The following is a 21,083-nucleotide window of genomic DNA, read 5'->3' as shown; positions in this document are numbered from 1 at the left end:
TCCTGCTGCTTCCTAGGTCCTTGGCTGGGTCCTGCCTTCACAAGCATGCCTTGCAGTTTCAGGGTTGCGTAGCTGTCATTCCTGCAGAGCGGACACCGCTCCCTTCTGAAGCATGGCATTGCAATCGCCACAACCCATCTCCACCAGATGTTTTTAAACTGATGGACACTCAGCCAAGACCCGCCCACCTGCTGACTGAGGACGAGCACAGCCAATCAGTCGCTGACCTTCCTCTCAACCTAGTCTCAATCAAACAAATCAACTCCAAAGTCACACAATAAACCCACTTCTACATACAAATGACACAAACACTAATCCCCATTTCCACTGCCACACACACACACACACACACACACACACACACACATATATATATATAGAATCATGTTTGTCACACGGAAATGTCTGATAAACAATGACATCATTAGTTGCGCAGAAATCCACTGAGCAGCAACTAGTGCGGTTGTCGCTGCCCTTTGTAACCGAACTGTGTGTGTACACAAACCGTATTAAGAGCAAAAAGCAAACTCTCAGCCGCATTTAGCCTGTGTGCATGTAGCCTTAGTTTGTCGACTGGACTTAACCCTTGAAGGAACCGAACAGGACAGCAGTATCAACCAACGATCATTTGGGTGCGGTTTTACAATGTTTACTAAGGAATTTGTGAAAGGAGGGGGGAAGGGTGGAATGTTTCAGTACACCATTAGGTTGGGTCAGATGTCCTGGGCAGTGGGGGGATGGTAGAAGAAGGGCAATGCCTGCTTGCTTGCTAGGTCATAAATTCCAGGTTGAAGTGAACATAACAACCGCAACGGAGGGGGCAATCATGCCCCACAGCTATCCTCTATTGGTTGAGTATATGAGTTTAGGGGGTAGGGATGGATGAATTGTCTGCTGAGTGCCAAATCCTGATAGGAGCATGGAATTTTATGTAGAAACTATATAACCCATGTATGTGCTTTACCCCAGCAGAATACCCTAGTTACTGATGAAGTGACTGTTATTCTCCGGAGCGCTCTGTATTTTGATGACCCCTGCAATAAACCTTTGATGCAACGATCGGTGTGATCGATTGTTTCTGATCATCTCTGCACTTCATTTTGCGACCCTACACCCTTTAAGGTACAAGAGACATATGTGTCCCACAAATAAAAAACAAAACCCTAACTTTCCTGTTTTTGCAGTGAGGCGCACGAGACAGGGTTTGCAATTTACTGACAGGGTGGATCTGGCAACCCAAGCTGTCGGTTTCCTCGTGACAGTTGAGTTGCTCCTGGATGCATTTTAAGAAGGCACTGTTTAAACACACTGAGCCACATCTTGAAAGGGTTAGATCCACACCTCCGTTAAATCAATAGAGACACAATGCAGAGCTCCGAGACACACGCTGAAACCTTTGCAGTCCATTAATGCATACTGATAAATTCTCTCCTGATTAATCGTTTTATCACCAAACTCCTCAATAATGCGATCCAAGTCATTATTTAATACTATAACATCAGACCTGCCCCGAGAGCCCTGTGCACACCAGGGACATGGTGGAGAGCGCAGACCTGCCCCGAGAGCCCTGTTCACACCAGGGACATGGTGGAGAGCGCAGACCTGCCCCGAGAGCCCTGTTCACACCAGGGACATGGCGGAGAGCGCAGACCTGCCCCGAGAGCCCTGTTCACACCAGGGACATGGCGGAGAGCGCAGACCTGCCCCGAGAGCCCTGTTCACACCAGGGACATGGCGGAGAGCGCAGACCTGCCCCGAGAGCCCTGTTCACACCAGGGACATGGCGGAGAGCGCAGACCTGCCCCGAGAGCCCTGTTCACACCAGGGACATGGCGGAGAGCGCAGACCTGCCCCGAGAGCCCTGTTCACACCAGGGACATGGCGGAGAGCGCAGACCTGCCCCGAGAGCCCTGTTCACACCAGGGACATGGCGGAGAGCGCAGACCTGCCCCGAGAGCCCTGTTCACACCAGGGACATGGCGGAGAGCGCAGACCTGCCCCGAGAGCCCTGTTCACACCAGGGACATGGCGGAGAGCGCAGACCTGCCCCGAGAGCCCTGTTCACACCAGGGACATGGCGGAGAGCGCAGACCTGCCCCGAGAGCCCTGTTCACACCAGAGACATGGCGGAGAGCGCAGACCTGCCCCGAGAGCCCTGTTCACACCAGGGACATGGCGGAGAGCGCAGACCTGCCCCGAGAGCCCTGTTCACACCAGGGACATGGCGGAGAGCGCAGACCTGCCCCGAGAGCCCTGTTCACACCAGGGACATGGCGGAGAGCGCAGACCTGCCCCGAGAGCCCTGTTCACACCAGGGACATGGTGGAGAGCGCAGACCTGCCCCAGAGAGCCCTGTGTCACACCAGGGACATGGTGGAGAGCGCAGACCTGCCCCGAGAGCCCTGTTCACACCAGGGACATGGTGGAGAGCGCAGAGCTGCCCCAAGAAACCTGTTCACACCAGGGACATGGCGGAGAGCGCAGACCTGCCCCGAGAGCCCTGTTCACACCAGGGACATGGCGGAGAGCGCAGACCTGCCCCGAGAGCCCTGTTCACACCAGGGACATGGCGGAGAGCGCAGACCTGCCCCGAGAGCCCTGTTCACACCAGGGACATGGCGGAGAGCGCAGACCTGCCCCGAGAGCCCTGTTCACACCAGGGACATGGTGGAGAGCGCAGAGCTGCCCCAAGAGCCCTGTTCACACCAGGGACATGGCGGAGAGCGCAGACCTGCCCCGAGAGCCCTGTTCACACCAGGGACATGGCGGAGAGCGCAGACCTGCCCCGAGAGCCCTGTTCACACCAGGGACATGGCGGAGAGCGCAGAGCTGCCCCAAGAACCCTGTTCACACCAGGGACATGGCGGAGAGCGCAGACCTGCCCCGAGAGCCCTGTTCACACCAGGGACATGGCGGAGAGCGCAGACCTGCCCCGAGAGCCCTGTTCACACCAGGGACATGGCGGAGAGCGCAGACCTGCCCCGAGAGCCCTGTTCACACCAGGGACATGGCGGAGAGCGCAGACCTGCCCCGAGAGCCCTGTTCACACCAGGGACATGGCGGAGAGCGCAGACCTGCCCCGAGAGCCCTGTTCACACCAGGGACATGGCGGAGAGCGCAGACCTGCCCCAAGAGCCCTGTTCACACCAGGGACATGGCGGAGAGCGCAGACCTGCCCCAAGAGCCCTGTTCACACCAGGGACATGGCGGAGAGCGCAGACCTGCCCCGAGAGCCCTGTTCACACCAGGGACATGGCGGAGAGCGCAGACCTGCCCCGAGAGCCCTGTTCACACCAGGGACATGGCGGAGAGCGCAGACCTGCCCCGAGAGCCCTGTTCACACCAGGGACATGGCGGAGAGCGCAGACCTGCCCCGAGAGCCCTGTTCACACCAGGGACATGGCGGAGAGCGCAGACCTGCCCCGAGAGCCCTGTTCACACCAGGGACATGGTGGAGAGCGCAGACCTGCCCCGAGAGCCCTGTTCACACCAGGGACATGGTGGAGAGCGCAGACCTGCCCCAAGAGCCCTGTTCACACCAGGGACATGGCGGAGAGCGCAGACCTGCCCCGAGAGCCCTGTTCACACCAGGGACATGGCGGAGAGCGCAGACCTGCCCCGAGAGCCCTGTTCACACCAGGGACATGGTGGAGAGCGCAGACCTGCCCCAAGAGCCCTGTTCACACCAGGGACATGGCGGAGAGCGCAGACCTGCCCCGAGAGCCCTGTTCACACCAGGGACATGGCGGAGAGCGCAGACCTGCCCCGAGAGCCCTGTTCACACCAGGGACATGGCGGAGAGCGCAGACCTGCCCCGAGAGCCCTGTTCACACCAGGGACATGGCGGAGAGCGCAGACCTGCCCCGAGAGCCCTGTTCACACCAGGGACATGGTGGAGAGCGCAGAGCTGCCCCAAGAGCCCTGTTCACACCAGGGACATGGCGGAGAGCGCAGACCTGCCCCGAGAGCCCTGTTCACACCAGGGACATGGCGGAGAGCGCAGACCTGCCCCAAGAGCCCTGTTCACACCAGGGACATGGCGGAGAGCGCAGACCTGCCCCAAGAGCCCTGTTCACACCAGGGACATGGCGGAGAGCGCAGACCTGCCCCAAGAGCCCTGTTCACACCAGGGACATGGTGGAGAGCGCAGACCTGCCCCGAGAGCCCTGTTCACACCAGGGACATGGCGGAGAGCGCAGACCTGCCCCGAGAGCCCTGTTCACACCAGGGACATGGTGGAGAGCGCAGACCTGCCCCGAGAGCCCTGTTCACACTAGGAACCTGCACCATTAACTCTTGCAAGGATTCCACCCTCTGAAACTGTCTGCTTTGGCAACAGTAGCAGTGTGCACATAGGAGTATTCAAACAAACAGATTGCTAACTAAATAAACAAATAACCATGCCTGCATTTTCCAGAAGTAAAAAGGAAATTTAGTACAATTGTACCAAAAAGTTACAACAGAAATCTTCGCTGTGTAATTCCAGTCACTTAATCCCTGATCTCCCATATAGCAAATGAGAGTCTGTTCCTGAAATGTAGGTTTGCTAGAACATTGGTTTCTGTCAAAACTGCACACACGAGACCTCCACAGTGACTGGAAGTGTGGACGCAGGTAAAGGGGTAGTCGCGCCAGAACACCAGTCCAGCACTTCTCTATAGGCAGAACCTTGACTTAAGTATTAACTTTAGAACATTTAACGTCTTGTTATCAAAATGTTTATACAGCATCTGACCGCTCTAATTTGGATACCTGGGCATCAATGAAAAAATCTATTTTGTGTCAGGGAAATCAAATTAGCCTTTCCATTGAATGCAACTGACAGCAAAAATAAGCGAGCTTTTGTGCGATTCATAATTTTAGTGGATGCAGAGCTCCAGAAAAGAGAGACGGGGAGAGGACTTGCAATACTCAGGCATCGCGGTGATTCAAGTTCTGCACTGGTGAGGACATAAATCAAAAGGAATTAAAAAAAATAGCCAAAAAATAACCAGACCAGCAAAGACAACATTAACCCGATAGATGGTTTCAAAACAATTACCTATTAAACGTTACCTCAAGTTCAATGTAAAAATAAAATGGGGGGTTTTAATAATTTGTTTCAGAAACTGGTACTTCATCAGAAAATTTAGGACTACGCCTCTGTCAATAATCCTTGCAGGCAGGTTTCAGGGCGGGGACGGAGACATGGCTTCACTGTTACCAGGAGACAACTCCCTAGTGTAACAGCTCTGTTAATCCCTCCCAGCACTACTTGGCTTATCCTGCACTTCCTAAATGCTGCCAGGTTTTTGTGCTCGTCAAAGTGGTTCTGCTCAGCTGGCTGCACTTGACAGAACCCTGGTTCCACACTAGTGCCCTCGGACCACAATCTCCAGTGGAGCAGCTCAACAGAAACTGCAACCCGGTCCAACTGCAGAGGTCAGTTTGCCGACAAGTGGAGCCTGGGATCCCAGCTCACTGAATTTAAGTCAGCTCTTTATTCAAACCCAAAGACTGCAAACACTTTGGAAATACCAGAGAGTTGCTCCACATTCCTCCATGGAGCGCGCTGTGAAAATAATTTGGCTAATATGCTACCCATATCAAAAACAAACAGGAACTGTTTGACAAGAGCCGTATCTTGGGTTTGCACAAGCATGCTGCAGGTGATCAGGTGCTAGGATCCAGGTCAGCCCTTGTAAAAGCTCAGCACAGTATTTCGGCACTTACCACCCCACCAACCCCATGCTTTTGTGTGCTCCATTCCAGTTTTTAATACGAGTTGAATGAGAAACACCTGAGTTTTATACCTATACACTGAGGTTAACCGCTTGTATCTTGTTATTTGCATCCCTAGAATCCAAGTCTGTGCAAGTGCCACCAGGTGCCATGAGACTGGTACAGATCACCCATCAGGGCTGGCCAGTTCACCATGGACATACTGCAGGTGTAGCGTTGTGATTCTGGGCCATTAGTGCTGCAACGATTATTCAAATTCATTGATTAATCACAAATGTTGCCATCATCGATGAACATAAGAAAGTTTACAAACGAGAGGAGGCCATTCGGCCCATCTTGCTCGTTTGGTTGTTAGTAGCTTATTGATCCCAAAATCTCATCAAGCAGCTTCTTGAAGGATCCCAGGGTGTCAGCTTCAACAACATTACTGGGGAGTTGATTCCAGACCCTCACAATTCTCTGTGTAAAAAAGTGTCTCCTATTTTCTGTTCTGAATGCCCCTTTATCTAAACTCCATTTGTGACCCCTGGTCCTTGTTTCTTTTTTCAGGCTGAAAAAGTCCCTTGGGTCGACACTGTCAATACCTTTTAGAATTTTGAATGCTTGAATTAGGTCGCCACGTAGTCTTCTTTGTTCAAGACTGAACAGATTCAATTCTTTTAGCCTGTCTGCATATGACATGCCTTTTAAGCCCGGAATAATTCTGGTGGCTCTTCTTTGCACTCTTTCTAGAGCAGCAATATCTTTTTTATAGCGAGGTGACCAGAACTGAACACAATATTCAAGATGAGGTCTTACTAGTGCATTGTACAGTTTTAACATTACTTCCTTGATTTAAATTCAACACTTTTCACAATGTATCCGAGCATCTTGTTAGCCTTTTTTATAGCTTCCCCACATTGTCTAGATGAAGACATTTCTGAGTCAACAAAAACTCCTAGGTCTTTTTCATAGATTCCTTCTCCAATTTCAGTATCTCCCATATGATATTTATAATGTACATTTTTATTTCCTGCGTGCAGTACCTTACACTTTTCTCTATTAAATGTCATTTGCCATGTGTCTGCCCAGTTCTGAATCTTGTCTAGATCATTTTGAATGACCTTTGCTGCTGCAACAGTGTTTGCCACTCCTCCTACTTTTGTGTCGTCTGCAAATTTAACAAGTTTGCTTACTATACCAGAATCTAAATCATTAATGTAGATTAGGAATAGCAGAGGACCTAATACTGATCCCTGTGGTACACCGCTGGTTACCACACTCCATTCTGAGGTTTTTCCTCTAATCAGTACTTTCTGTTTTCTACATGTTAACCACTCCCTAATCCATGTACATGCATTTCCTTGAATCCCAACTGCGTTCAGTTTGAGAATTAATCTTTTGTGCGGGACTTTGTCAAAAGCTTTCTGGAAATCTAAATAAACCATGTCATATGCTTTGCAATTATCCATTATCGATGTTGCATCCTCAAAAAAATCAAGCAAGTTAGTTAGGCACGATCTCCCTTTCCTAAAACCATGTTGACTGTCTCCCAGTACCCTGTTACCATATAGGTAATTTTCCATTTTGGATCTTATTATAGTTTCCATAAGTTTGCATATAATAGAAGTCAGGCTTACTGGTCTGTAGTTACCTGGTTCAGTTTTGTTTCCCTTTTTGTGGATCGGTATTACGTTTGCAATTTTCCAGTCTGTCGGTACCACCCCTGTGTCAAGAGACTGCTGCATGATCTTGGTTAGCGGTTTGTAAATTACTTCTTTCATTTCTTTGAGTACTACTGGGAGGATCTCATCCGGCCCAGGGGATTTGTTTATTTTAAGAGCTCCTAGTCCCTTTAACACTTCTGCCTCAGTTATGCTAAAGTTATTTAAAACTGGATAGGAACTGGATGACATGTGGGGCATGTTGTCAGTATCTTCCTTTGTAAAAACTTGTGAAAAGTAATCATTTAATATATTTGCTATTTTTTTTTCTTCATCTACGATTTTGCCATTTGTATCTCTTAAACATTTAATCTCCTCTTTGAATGTTCTCTTGCTGTTGTAATATTGGAAAAACATTTTGGAATTGGTTTTAGCTCCCTTAGCAATGTTCATTTCTATTTCTCTCTTGGCCTTTCTAACTTCCTTTTTGACTTGCGTTTGCAGTTCTGTGTACTCTTTCTGCGTACTTTCTTTTTGGTCCTTTTTTAATGCTCTGTAAAGTGCCTTTTTTCGCTGAATATTTTTTTTAATTGATCTATTAAACCATTTTGGCAATTTAGTTTTTACATTTAGATTTGTCTACTTTAGGGATATAATTGTTTTGCGCCTCTAGTACTACATTTTTGAAGAACAGCCATCCTTTTTCTGTGGGTGTTTTCTCTATTTTACTCCAGTCTACTTCTGTTAGTCTCTGTTTCATACCTTCATAGTTTGCTTTTCTAAAATTGTAAACCTTAGCTTTAGTCATTACTTTTGGGGTTTTAAAAAACACTTCAAATGAGACCATGTTGTGGTCTTAGTTTGCCAGTGGTTCTCTGACCTCTGTTTTAGTTATTCTATCTTCGTTATTTGAAAAGACTAAATCAAGGCGTGCCTCCCCTCTAGTGGGTGCCTTCACAAATTGTGTTAGGAAGCAGTCATTTGTCATTTCCACCATTTCTATTTCATCCTTCGCGCTACCCACCGGGTTTTCCCATTTTATATGGGGGAAGTTGAAATCCCCCATTAGTATGGCTTCTCCTTTGCTACACGCATTTCTAATGTCATTGTATAACAGATTATTGTGCTCACCGTCTGAATCTGGCGGTCTATAGCATGCTCCTATTATTATGCCTTTTGAATTTTTGTCTGTTATTCTGACCCATATTGATTCGGTTTTATTTTCTTTGTCCAGGTTTAACACCTGGGCTTCAAGACTGTTTCTTATGTATAGCGCTACCCCTCCTCCTCTTCTGTCCTGCCTGTCTTTCCTATACAGTGTATACCCACAAATATTATATTCGTCCCCATCACTCTCAGATAACCACGTTTCTGTAACACCTATCACATCATAGTTACCTGTTAGTGCAGTAGCTTCAAGTTCTAGAATTTTGTTTCTGATACTTCTAGCATTTAGATAAATACATTTAATGGTTGTCTTACCTGAGTTGTTGTTCTTGTTTTGATGCGGTCTCCCTTCTGTTTTTTTTTTTATTTCTCCCCCCTTCCATTCTAGTTTAAATGCTTCCAAACCTGCTCGAGGATCTTTTCTCAGAGTAGACTAGTTCCCTTGTTATTTAAATGCAGTCCATCCCGTCTATACAGATAGTCCTCGTTGTAGAATGTGGTCCAATGATCAAGATAGGTGAAGCCTTCCCGTGTGCACCACGTCTTCAGCCATTCGTTTTGATTAATTATTTCCAGCTGTCCATATGGTCCTTTGCAAGGTGCGGGTAGTATACCAGAAAATACCACAGTTTTGGTTTTCTCTTTTAATTTCCTTCCTAGCTCTCTGAATTTGTTTTGCAGGGATTTTGGTCTGTCTCTTCCAATGTTGTTTGTACCGATGTGGACGACTACTACCGGGTCGTCTCCTGTTCGTTCTAGGAGCCTGTCCACGTTTTCAGTGATGTGCTTGACCGAGGCTCCCGGAAGGCAGCACACTGTTGTAGTAAGGGGGTCCAAACTGCGAATTGAACTTGCTGTGTTTCTCAATATGGAGTCCCCAACAATCATGACCTCCCTTCTTTTTGCTGTCTGGTCACCACTGTCAATAGGGTCCTGGATGTTGTTCCTTTCATTCTCTTGTTGTTGGTTCTGCTCATCACAATTCTGAAGTGACTCAAATCTGTTGGTTGTTTTGATTTCTGGTGGTTGTGTTTGACGAAGTTTCTTTTTTTCCCTGCTTCTGCCTACCTGAACCCAGCTGTTCTGACCTTCTATCTCCCTGGTGGCTTTCAGTCTGTTAGGGGTGATGCAGACTTCCATGAATTGTGGGTGTGCCAGTTCCTCAAGATCCTGTTGCTGTCTCACTTCTTCCAGCTCCATTTCTAGCATACTTACTAGTTTATGCAAATCCTGGATCGCGCGGCACTTTACGCACACTTGGTTTAGCTCCGCTGGGTTTTCTCGGATTTCCCACATCAAGCAGGTGTCACAGATTACTGGCTTGAAGACCATGTTGAGGGTTTTTTTTTTTTTTTTGAAGTTTTAGTTTCTTCTGCAGCCGTCAACCTGCTTTCCAACTGCTTCGAAACTGCTCTGTACTTTTCCACGCCTGTACTTCTCCCACTCGCTGTCACTGGGAAGACTGCCTCGTTTAACTGCGTTGTTCTGCTGTGCTGTTGGCTCCTCCCCTCGCCCGTGTCTCAAAACGGCGCTGAATTTGAATCAGCTGCTCCGAGTTTCAGCTTGTTTGTTATCAGAAAAACACACGCGGCTGTTTGACTTTGAGCTGCTGCTGTGTTTCCCCAATGTCCTGTGTTTTCTGATTAAAGCAATTCAAGATGCAATTTCTCCTTTCTGCTTCGAAACTGCTCTGTACTTTTCCACGCCTGTACTTCTCCCACTCGCTGTCGCTTCCCTCACCCAACAGAGCGCGTGTAAGTCTTGTTCTCAAAGCCGCGCCTGATTCTTTAACAGTGAGCACTCAGAAGCAAGCAGTGATACGAGCCCCTCCCCCTAGTACACACACAGGCAGTTTTTTTAAGTAACACTGTACTTGCCGTTTGTTACCCTTTCCCATGTTTGCGTCTTTATTCTCTGCTCAGTTCAGCGTTTATAAATGCTACTGTTAGTTATAGTCACCATTGCAGAGCAAATAAAAAAGCAACACATTGAAATCTCATTTGCTTGTCTCGTGCTTCTTTGCTGAACCCGTGCGCACCAACGCTTATCTTTTTTTTTTTTTTTATCCCTGTGACTTTATTCTCCCTCTGTCATTTTCTCTGTGATATTGAATGTGTTGACCGTGACTGCTCTGTGATTTACGTCCAAATTTCAAGTGACAATGACAGAACGGGAAGCACAGACACACCCTGCATCGACTGACTGAACGGGAAGCACATACACACCCTGCATCGACCCGGACAGAACGGGAAGCACAGACACACCCTGCATCGACCCGGACAGAACGGGAAGCACAGACACACCCTGCATCAACCCGGACAGAACGGGAAGCACAGACACACCCTGCATCGACTGACTGAACGGGAAGCACAGACACACCCTGCATCGACTGACTGAACGGGAAGCACATACACACCCTGCATCGACCCGGACAGAACGGGAAGCACAGACACACCCTGCATCGACTGACTGAACGGGAAGCACAGACACACCCTGCATCGACCCGGACAGAACGGGAAGCACAGACACACCCTGCATCGAATGACTGAACGGGAAGCACAGACACACCCTGCATCGACCCGGACAGAACGGGAAGCACAGACACACCCTGCATCGACTGACTGAACGGGAAGCACAGACACACCCTGCATCGACTGACTGAACGGGAAGCACAGACACACCCTGCATCAACCCGGACAGAACGGGAAGCACAGACACACCCTGCATCGACCCGGACAGAACGGGAAGCACAGACACACCCTGCATCGACTGACTGAACGGGAAGCACAGACACACCCTGCATCGACTGACTGAACGGGAAGCACAGACACACCCTGCATCGACTGACTGAACGGGAAGCACAGACACACCCTGCATCGACCCGGACAGAACGGGAAGCACAGACACACCCTGCATCGACTGACTGAACGGGAAGCACAGACACACCCTGCATCGACTGACTGAACGGGAAGCACAGACACACCCTGCATCGACTGGACTGAACGGGAAGCACAGACACACCCTGCATCGACTGACTGAACGGGAAGCACAGACACACCCTGCATCGACCCGGACAGAACGGGAAGCACAGACACACCCTGCATCGACCCGGACAGAACGGGAAGCACAGACACACCCTGCATCGACCCGACTGAACGGGAAGCACAGACACACCCTGCATCGACCCGGACAGAACGGGAAGCACAGACACACCCTGCATCGACTGACTGAACGGGAAGCACAGACACACCCTGCATCGACTGACTGAACGGGAAGCACATACACACCCTGCATCAACCCGGACAGAACGGGAAGCACAGACACACCCTGCATCGACCCGGACAGAACGGGAAGCACAGACACACCCTGCATCGACTGACTGAACGGGAAGCACAGACACACCCTGCATCGACTGACTGAACGGGAAGCACAGACACACCCTGCATCGACCCGGACAGAACGGGAAGCACAGACACACCCTGCATCGACCCGGACAGAACGGGAAGCACAGACACACCCTGCATCGACCCGGACAGAACGGGAAGCACAGACACACCCTGCATCGACTGACTGAACGGGAAGCACAGACACACCCTGCATCGACTGACTGAACGGGAAGCACAGACACACCCTGCATCGACTGACTGAACGGGAAGCACAGACACACCCTGCATCGACCCGGACAGAACGGGAAGCACAGACACACCCTGCATCGACTGACTGAACGGGAAGCACAGACACACCCTGCATCGACCCGGACAGAACGGGAAGCACAGACACACCCTGCATCGACTGACTGAACGGGAAGCACAGACACACCCTGCATCGACTGACTGAACGGGAAGCACAGACACACCCTGCATCAACCCGGACAGAACGGGAAGCACAGACACACCCTGCATCGACCCGGACAGAACGGGAAGCACAGACACACCCTGCATCGACTGACTGAACGGGAAGCACAGACACACCCTGCATCGACTGACTGAACGGGAAGCACAGACACACCCTGCATCGACCCGGACAGAACGGGAAGCACAGACACACCCTGCATCGACCCGGACAGAACGGGAAGCACAGACACACCCTGCATCGACTGACTGAACGGGAAGCACAGACACACCCTGCATCGACTGACTGAACGGGAAGCACAGACACACCCTGCATCGACTGACTGAACGGGAAGCACAGACACACCCTGCATCGACTGACTGAACGGGAAGCACAGACACACCCTGCATCGACCCGGACAGAACGGGAAGCACAGACACACCCTGCATCGACTGACTGAACGGGAAGCACAGACACACCCTGCATCGACTGACTGAACGGGAAGCACAGACACACCCTGCATCGACCCGGACAGAACGGGAAGCACAGACACACCCTGCATCAACCCGGACAGAACGGGAAGCACAGACACACCCTGCATCAACCCGGACAGAACGGGAAGCACAGACACACCCTGCATCGACTGACTGAACGGGAAGCACAGACACACCCTGCATCGACCCGGACAGAACGGGAAGCACAGACACACCCTGCATCAACCCGGACAGAACGGGAAGCACAGACACACCCTGCATCGACCCGGACAGAACGGGAAGCACAGACACACCCTGCATCGACCCGGACAGAACGGGAAGCACAGACACACCCTGCATCGACTGACTGAACGGGAAGCACAGACACACCCTGCATCGACCGACTGAACGGGAAGCACAGACACACCCTGCATCGACCCGGACAGAACGGGAAGCACAGACACACCCTGCATCGACTGACTGAACGGGAAGCACAGACACACCCTGCATCAACCCGGACAGACAACAATGGAGTATTCCTAGTTCAACAGAAGGATCTGACAGAATCTATATGTGGGAATGTAATAATGTATAAGCAGAGAGAGAAAGTTCTGAAGTATAACAGGGTGTGGCCATGTCGCTGTACTGAATAAACCAGGGGCAAGTGTAATAGCCAGTGGAAATAATTGAAGCGATCTACTTCTTTGAAACTGAATAAATAAAGAATGAAAGAGAAAAAATATAATGGGTGTTAAATGTAAGTGCTGTGGACTCTAATTAAGGGTTATATTATAGATAATGAAAAAATGATTGCTAAAGAATTGATCACAATTTCATAATATCCTATTAATTAATTGATCGAGTTTGTATTTTGATTATATATATATATTGTAAGGTGGCAGGTGGAGGGTTAGATTCCTCCCTGCCTAAAAACATGCAAAAATGTATGTTTTGTTTGATTTAATTGCTTTTGTTTAAATGTTTTATTGTTAATTGCCTCCTGCACCTGGCTATCACTGTAAATTAGAGCCGGGTGCAGGGTATTTAAGGAAAGCAGCCAGTTTGCTCAGGACGGTGTGCCTGTAGAGTGAGGAGCTCGAGGTGATATGGTCAGGTAAAAACCTACGTTTGGTTTTTATAACAATCTGTATTAGAGTTTGTTTTGGGTTATATGTCAGGTAAACAGCTTAGCTGTCCTGTGCATCAGTCAGGGACCGGCATACGTTTAGTTAGTGCTGAATGACAGCTAGGTGTTTGTTTGTTGATTTATTTCCGAATAGAAATGCACGAAAGCGCTTATAAAAATCAAAGCTTTACTTCTGGGTCACGTTCTTAAAGGGGCACGAACCAAATCTACGACCAATCTGTTCACAAATATATATATACACACACACACACACACACACACAGAGCATCAAAAGAAACATATAACTTTTATATTTGGATAAAATTAACTAGATGTGATCAAAAAATGACACTCTGTTTTAGAGCAGGTGCAGTGCTTTGCTGTGCTGTGCTGATTAACAACTGACAGCATGAAGATGCTACAAAATTATCTGTCGATCTTGGGCAGGTGTTGTGACTCTTGTTCTCCCAGTTCATGGCATTGGCAGAGTGTGTCTGGTTATACCGTCTCGCCAGGTTTGAAATCGCTGGCTGTGAGCACCCAAGACGGCGAGCCACAGTACGCTGCCCTAGTCCAGCCTCCAACAAGCCGATCGCACAAAGGAGCTGCTCTTTTGACAGGCGTGGCATATTGTTTTCTTTATTTCTGTGATTTTCTATATTGCTTTTATTCAAGCTTGCAATTCAACAGCTGAAATCACTCCATATCCAGTGTCCAATCAACTGTCTCACTGATTAGGTGATTAAGTGCATATGCTTCAGTCAGTCTCTCAAGTGTGTTACTGAACTCACTTTGATAAAATGAACAGAGTATATAACCATGCTGTTACTGAACTCACTTTGATAAAATGTATAGAGTATATAACTGTGGCAGAGCAGGGCTCTGCCCTTGGAAACACTGGCAGGGATGGAGTTAAATTCTCCTCCCTGCCCAGGTTGATTGCCCCAGGTGGGAGCAATCAACTAATGTAATTAATCAATTATCATTTAGCCACCTGGCATAAAAGGAGGCCTCAGCCTCCCAGTAGAGAGGAGGGAGCTGAGGAAGCAGGTTGGTGGTTTGGTAAATTTGAATCCAGTGAAAGCATTGCCCAGCCTGGAAACCTTGTTTTTGTAAGTTTGTTTTTGTATTGGGTTTTTGTTTGTGTTTAACTCCCTTTATTTTGGCCTTGTGCACTTTTATTTTGTGTTATTTATAATAAAATTTAGTATTTTTTTTTTGAACTGCAGACTGTCTCTGGGCCTCTATTCACTCACCAGCCTGCCACAATAACCATGCTGTTACTGAAGTCATTTTGATAAAATGAACAGAGTATATAACCGTGCTGTTGCTGAACTCTTTGATAAAATGTATAGAGTATATAACCATGCTGTGCTGTTATTGTTCGACTGGGTTTCTTTTCTGTATCTTGAGTTTGGTTGGAAGTAACTGATAATTAAGAGTGCTAATTAACTAAAACCATTATAGAGATTGGATAGTTATTCTTGATTGGGTACTGTAAATGTGTTACCTTTGATACTTCCTACAGGCCAGGTGGAGTTAGACACACGCTACAGCCTGCCCCACTGCTTCTGTGTGGCTCCAAGCTGGAATATCTCCCAATGCTACATGGAAAGCACCTAAAACTCCACAGTGGCGATGCAACAAAAAATAAAGAAACAAATAGAAAGCTGAACTGCTCGGCGGTGATGTCAAAACCAATCGATACACCTTCCTCTGTCTATATGCAGGGCTCTGCATTTCGATCTTTAACTGCTGGGCCACTGCACTAGTATTTTTACTGGCCCGGATGCAATTTCATCTGGCCCAATATATTTATATATTTTTTTCATGATGGCTTTTATTTTCAGTATGTTTCTAACTGGGTATTGTAACCAACGAGGGCCCACTTCTCAAAAGAAAGTGGTAAACGAAGCCTTTCGATATGCTACTTCAGCCAGTTAACATGTATACAGCAAGTGCTAAAAGAAGTAATCCAAACTTTGATAATATTGAAATTAGAAAGGTAATTTAACGTTGTGATGAATATAAAGACATACTAAACGTTAAGCAGATCAACGCAGTGACTGTAAGAAAAGGCAAGATACTTATATTTTTTTTTAACTGGACTGCAGTTCAGTGTAAAACATCTACTGTTGACTTTCAGTGAATGGATGGAGTAACAAACATTTGCACTGACCACTCAAAGCACAACCAGATGTGTTCCTTGTTTTGAGTTATTTACTGGTTATTGAATAAACAAAGTAACTTGACTTCGATTCATCTGATGTCAGTACTTGATGGCTAGCTGTAATTAGTAATGTTAAACTATTGTAATGTTGGAATGTATTTTCTGTTTTGGCCAGGTTATAATATTTACACTTTAAGATTATTTTATAAATATTATTTGTTAGAATTAAACCAATGTAGAATATTTAGGTTGCTGTATGATAGGTGTTATTTTATTCTGAATACACTACAGCGAAAATTTTTATTTGGTGGTTTGCTCAATATTATGCTACTGTTGCTTTAATTGGAAGAGAACATAAGAACATAAGAAAGTTTACAAACGAGAGGAGGCCATTCGGCCCATCTTGCTCGTTTGGTTGTTAGTAGCTTATTGATCCCAAAATCTCATCAAGCAGCTTCTTGAAGGATCCCAGGGTGTCAGCTTCAACAACATTACTGGGGAGTTGATTCCAGACCCTCACAATTCTCTGTGTAAAAAAGTGTCTCCTATTTTCTGTTCTGAATGCCCCTTTTTCTAAACTCCATTTGTGACCCCTGGTCCTTGTTTCTTTTTTCAGGCTGAAAAAGTCCCTTGGGTCGACACTGTCAATACCTTTTAGAATTTTGAATGCTTGAATTAGGTCGCCACGTAGTCTTCTTTGTTCAAGACTGAACAGATTCAATTCTTTTAGCCTGTCTGCATATGACATGCCTTTTAAGCCCGGAATAATTCTGGTCGCTCTTCTTTGCACTCTTTCTAGAGCAGCAATATCTTTTTTATAGCGAGGTGACCAGAACTGCACACAATATTCAAGATGATACGTGCCGTGACGTTGCTGCTCGTTGAGTTCTGTGTATTTTAATTCGGTAAACAAAAGAAAAACTTTTGCCTAAGGAAATAGGGTACAGAGCGAAGAAATCTCGTCTTGGACATTGTCTGAACACTCTGTGAACCCAGCTAAACTTCATCGGCTTACACTGTTATGCTGTCTGCTTGTGCATACACATTTGCCTTTTATTCTTGGTAGTGTAAGGGACCAGAGTTCGGGTAATTGAATACACAAAAAAGATTGCACCCTGTGTATTCAAATATAAAACTATTCGAAATTCCCATCCCTAATCCTAATAAACACTATTAAAACAATATTCATAAGGATCCCAAATCAAAAAGTTCGACAATTCGACTGTATCTGGGTATCCATCGGGACATCTTACTGTGAGCCTGGATATAATGTTGTTGAAATCACAACAAATAAAGCTGCTGTTTTCTGTAAGTCTGGGAAACTGATGCCAAACAAGGCAAAACTTTACTTTTTTTCTCTCTGTCATAATGATGCCTGCATTCTATATGTTCGTCTTCATTTTTTTTTCATAATTACATTCTTTATGATTTAACATACACCCTGCACCCTCAGGGGCTGATCTGCTGTAACAAACACCCTGCAACCTCAGGGGCTGATCTGCACCCCCAAACACCCTGCACCCTCAAACACCCTGCAACCCCAAACACCCTGCACCCTCAGGGGCTGATCTGCTGTAACAAACACCCTGCACCCCCAAACACCCTGCAACCTCAGGGGCTGATCTGCTGTAACAAACACCCTGCACCCTCAAACACCCTACAACCCCAAACACCCTGCACCCTCAAACACCCTGCAACCCCAAACACCCTGCAACCTCAGGGGCTGATCTGCTGTAACAAACACCCTGCACCCTCAAACACCCTACAACCCCAAACACCCTGCACCCTCAAACACCCTGCAACCCCAAACACCCTGCACCCTCAGGGGCTGATCTGCTGTAACAAACACCCTGCAACCCCAAACACCCTGCAACCCCAAACACCCTGCACCCTCAGGGGCTGATCTGCTGTAACAAACACCCTGCAACCCCAAACACCCTGCAACCCCAAACACCCTGCACCCTCAGGGGCTGATCTGCTGTAACAAACACCCTGCACCCTCAACACTCTGCACCCTCAAACACCTTGCAACCCCAAACACCCTACAACCTCAACACCCTACACCCTCAAACACCCTGCAACCTCAAACACCCTGCACCCTCAGAGGCTGAGCTGCTGTAAAAAACACCCTGCACCCTCAACACTCTGCACCCTCAAACACCTTGCAACCCCAAACACCCTACAACCTCAAACACCCTGCACCCTCAGAGGCTGATCTGCTGTAACAAACACCCTGCAACCTCAGGGGGCTGGGGCTTCTGGATAAGCCAGCACTGTACTCGCAACCAGGCATCACAGCACCACACAGGAGCAAGAGCTTTACCTTGAGGAACAAGAGGGGAATCCCAGCCCAGGGAACCTTGCTAAAACTGAACAGAACACTTCCCCTTCCAGGACTCCTTCAAAGTTCAGATGTGGAAAGAAGACTCCCATTGCATAGCTGCTTGATCCATTCCAAGTTTTACTATGAACTCCTAGTAAAGCCAGGAATGGATCAAACTGCTTTGCAATGGGAGTCTTACTGCCATGCCTGAAGTTACCTGTGCAACAAGTTTGTGTGGGTCTTTATCTCAGCTGTGTCTGACTGAGCTCACACTAAATGCTGGAACGGCTACAACTGCAATGCAAACCTGCTTGGTATACATCATTTTAAAATGAAGGAATTGAATACACTGTCATTGGGGATGTTCTTGCTTACCACAAACAAGCATGAACATGTATTACTTAACCTGGCACTGTGTCGCTTATGAGACAAAGGGAGTCCCAGCTCTGCATTGCCAATATAGAAATGTCTAACTCGTGTACTGCCACCTACTTCAACTGATACTAATATCGAAAAAAAAGTGTATTTCACAGCTGTCAAACCACCGCTACATGAGCGTCCACAATGCACAACACGTTACAGTTCTCCAAACAAACCCTTACCTTAAAAACATCTGAGAAGAATCCTGCCCCGATTTTCTCGCAGTAGAAGTCGTCTATCCTGGCCAGCGTGGACACGGCGCTGCGCAGGGCGCGGTACGAGGAGGGCCTGGGACGAGTCGGTCCGGACGCGCCCGGCACAGGTCCGGTAATGTTGCCGTCCCCCTTGTCCAGCTCGGTCTTGTCTGTGTGCGCCCCCGTTCCAGGTATCCGCTTCTCGCACTCCATATCCCGAGTCCCAGGAGCCGCACTCAATGTGTAATTATAGGCAACAGTCTGTTTACATCTCCCTTCACAAACTTTAAGCACACTGTTCCACCACACAGCTATTAAAGCTATCACGAGGTGCAGGGGCAGTAAAACAAAAACTTTTTTTTTTTTTTTTCATGCAATACAGCGTCGCTTCATTCACCTGTCCAACACTATCCAACACGTCTGGCTGTGCTGTAAAACAACCCTCCTGGCCTGAAATTCGGGTTTTTTTCACGCTGCTCTGCAGGACAATTTCAGTTTCAGGTGTGGAACCGGTTCATTCCTCAGGGTCTGCTGTCACATTCATGTAGCCCCAATGATATACAACGAGATAGACTTTATTTATGAGCACTGCCGCGGTCATCCATCAAACAGAGCTGCGATGTAGCGTGCCTGTCTCCAGTCGAGCTAAACCCGTCATGCCTGCACCGCCGCCCTCACCTCTTCAAACCACTGGGTTTATCCCAATCCGCGTATCTTGCAGTGCCGCTGCCAAGGACAAAATGGAATTCAGTTTAATTACGGTCTTATTTAGTCTATCTATCACGTTCTAGGTAGGTGATATACAATCTCAAGATAAGAGGGCATTGTACTTCAGCTATGAACTGCAGATTGCATTAATAGACCTTGCCTTTGATACAACACTGGTTACACACACACACACACACATAGGCATATCCCCGGAGGCAGACTGACTGGCGATGGTCTCCACAGCCCCGTTCTCCTCTTTGTACCTCTTCTATGATGTGTCTTCCTGCAGCTTTCCTGGCCCGCACTCACGCGATGACACAAGAACACAAAGTAATGGCACTTTGTAAACTGACACTGTGTGTAGTTTCTGCGTCCCGGAGTCTCCCCATGCGCTAGGGACAATAAATAATAAATGCATGCTGAAGAAACTACCGAGCTACAAACCTGAAACACATTGAAAAATATAAATGCATTTGGTGTCGCTCGCACTATCGCTTAATAATAATACTAATAAATCTAATTGTCACATTGTGCAGACTCCGGTATTATACTTTATAAGCATGCGTGTGTGTTTTATTTTATATATATATATATATATATATATATATATATATATATATATATATATATATATATATATATATATATATATATATATGTGTGTGTGTGTGTGTGTGTGTGCGCATTACATCTACATTCATGTGCCCTATAGTCCGTTCTGCTGATATTATTAAATTGTTTACTTTGTGGTTTGTTTGTTTTTTACCTTGTATTATTATTATTTTCTTCCCTGGGTGGACTCAGCTACACTCACTGGGTGATTCGGCAGGTAAACACGCTGTCAACTCCGCGTTATGATCCTGAAATCCGCTGCCCCAGGTGGAAAACTCTCAGCGCCTTTATCTACTGACGCCGCCGCTGCTTTCTATGTTGGTGACGAAGATTTACGTTTCCAGAATAACAGATCCCCGTGAATCGGTTTTTTTATTTTTTTTATTTTTGATGCATTATTCTTTTTCCCCATTAATAGTAAATCTGGGCTGCATCCTGTAAACGAAGCGCGTCAATCCTCTAGGTTATGCCTGCCTGTCAGGCTTCTTCCTCACTCGGTGCGTCTGTGCCTGCTGGAGTTCTTACTGGATCGCGCAACTGCATCTTGGATCGGGGCGGGATTACACGGCCACAGCCTGCATCTCGTATCAGCGTGGGTTTGTTGTCTCCCTGTCGCACCACATGCAGAGGTCGCACAGAGCAGCGACAGTACTGCTACGGTGTGTGCGGCATTTTCTGTACATTCAGTGTGTGTA

The 21,083-nt window shown here is 47.5% G+C and overlaps 1 protein-coding gene across 1 annotated transcript in view; it reads right to left on the bottom strand.

The window, feature by feature from the left end:
• Nucleotides 1-20,876, bottom strand: part of LOC121314314 (dual specificity testis-specific protein kinase 2-like) — a 190,764-nt gene extending 169,888 nt beyond the window's left edge. Inside the window, exons 1-2 of the mRNA XM_041247475.1 lie at nucleotides 20,543-20,876; nucleotides 19,057-19,794 (exon numbers count right to left, since the gene is read on the bottom strand). Of these exons, the coding sequence (XP_041103409.1) occupies nucleotides 19,057-19,281 (225 nt within the window). The 5' untranslated portion in view covers nucleotides 19,282-19,794; nucleotides 20,543-20,876. The remainder of the gene's footprint in view (nucleotides 1-19,056; nucleotides 19,795-20,542) is intronic.
• Nucleotides 20,877-21,083: the final 207 nt, after the last annotated feature.

This window comes from Polyodon spathula, chromosome 1, assembly GCF_017654505.1.
Source record: "Polyodon spathula isolate WHYD16114869_AA chromosome 1, ASM1765450v1, whole genome shotgun sequence".
In the NCBI taxonomy this organism is placed as follows: Eukaryota; Metazoa; Chordata; class Actinopteri; order Acipenseriformes; family Polyodontidae; genus Polyodon; species Polyodon spathula.
The sequence above is the reverse complement of the archived record's forward strand: the minus strand, read 5'-3'. Positions and strand labels throughout refer to the sequence as shown.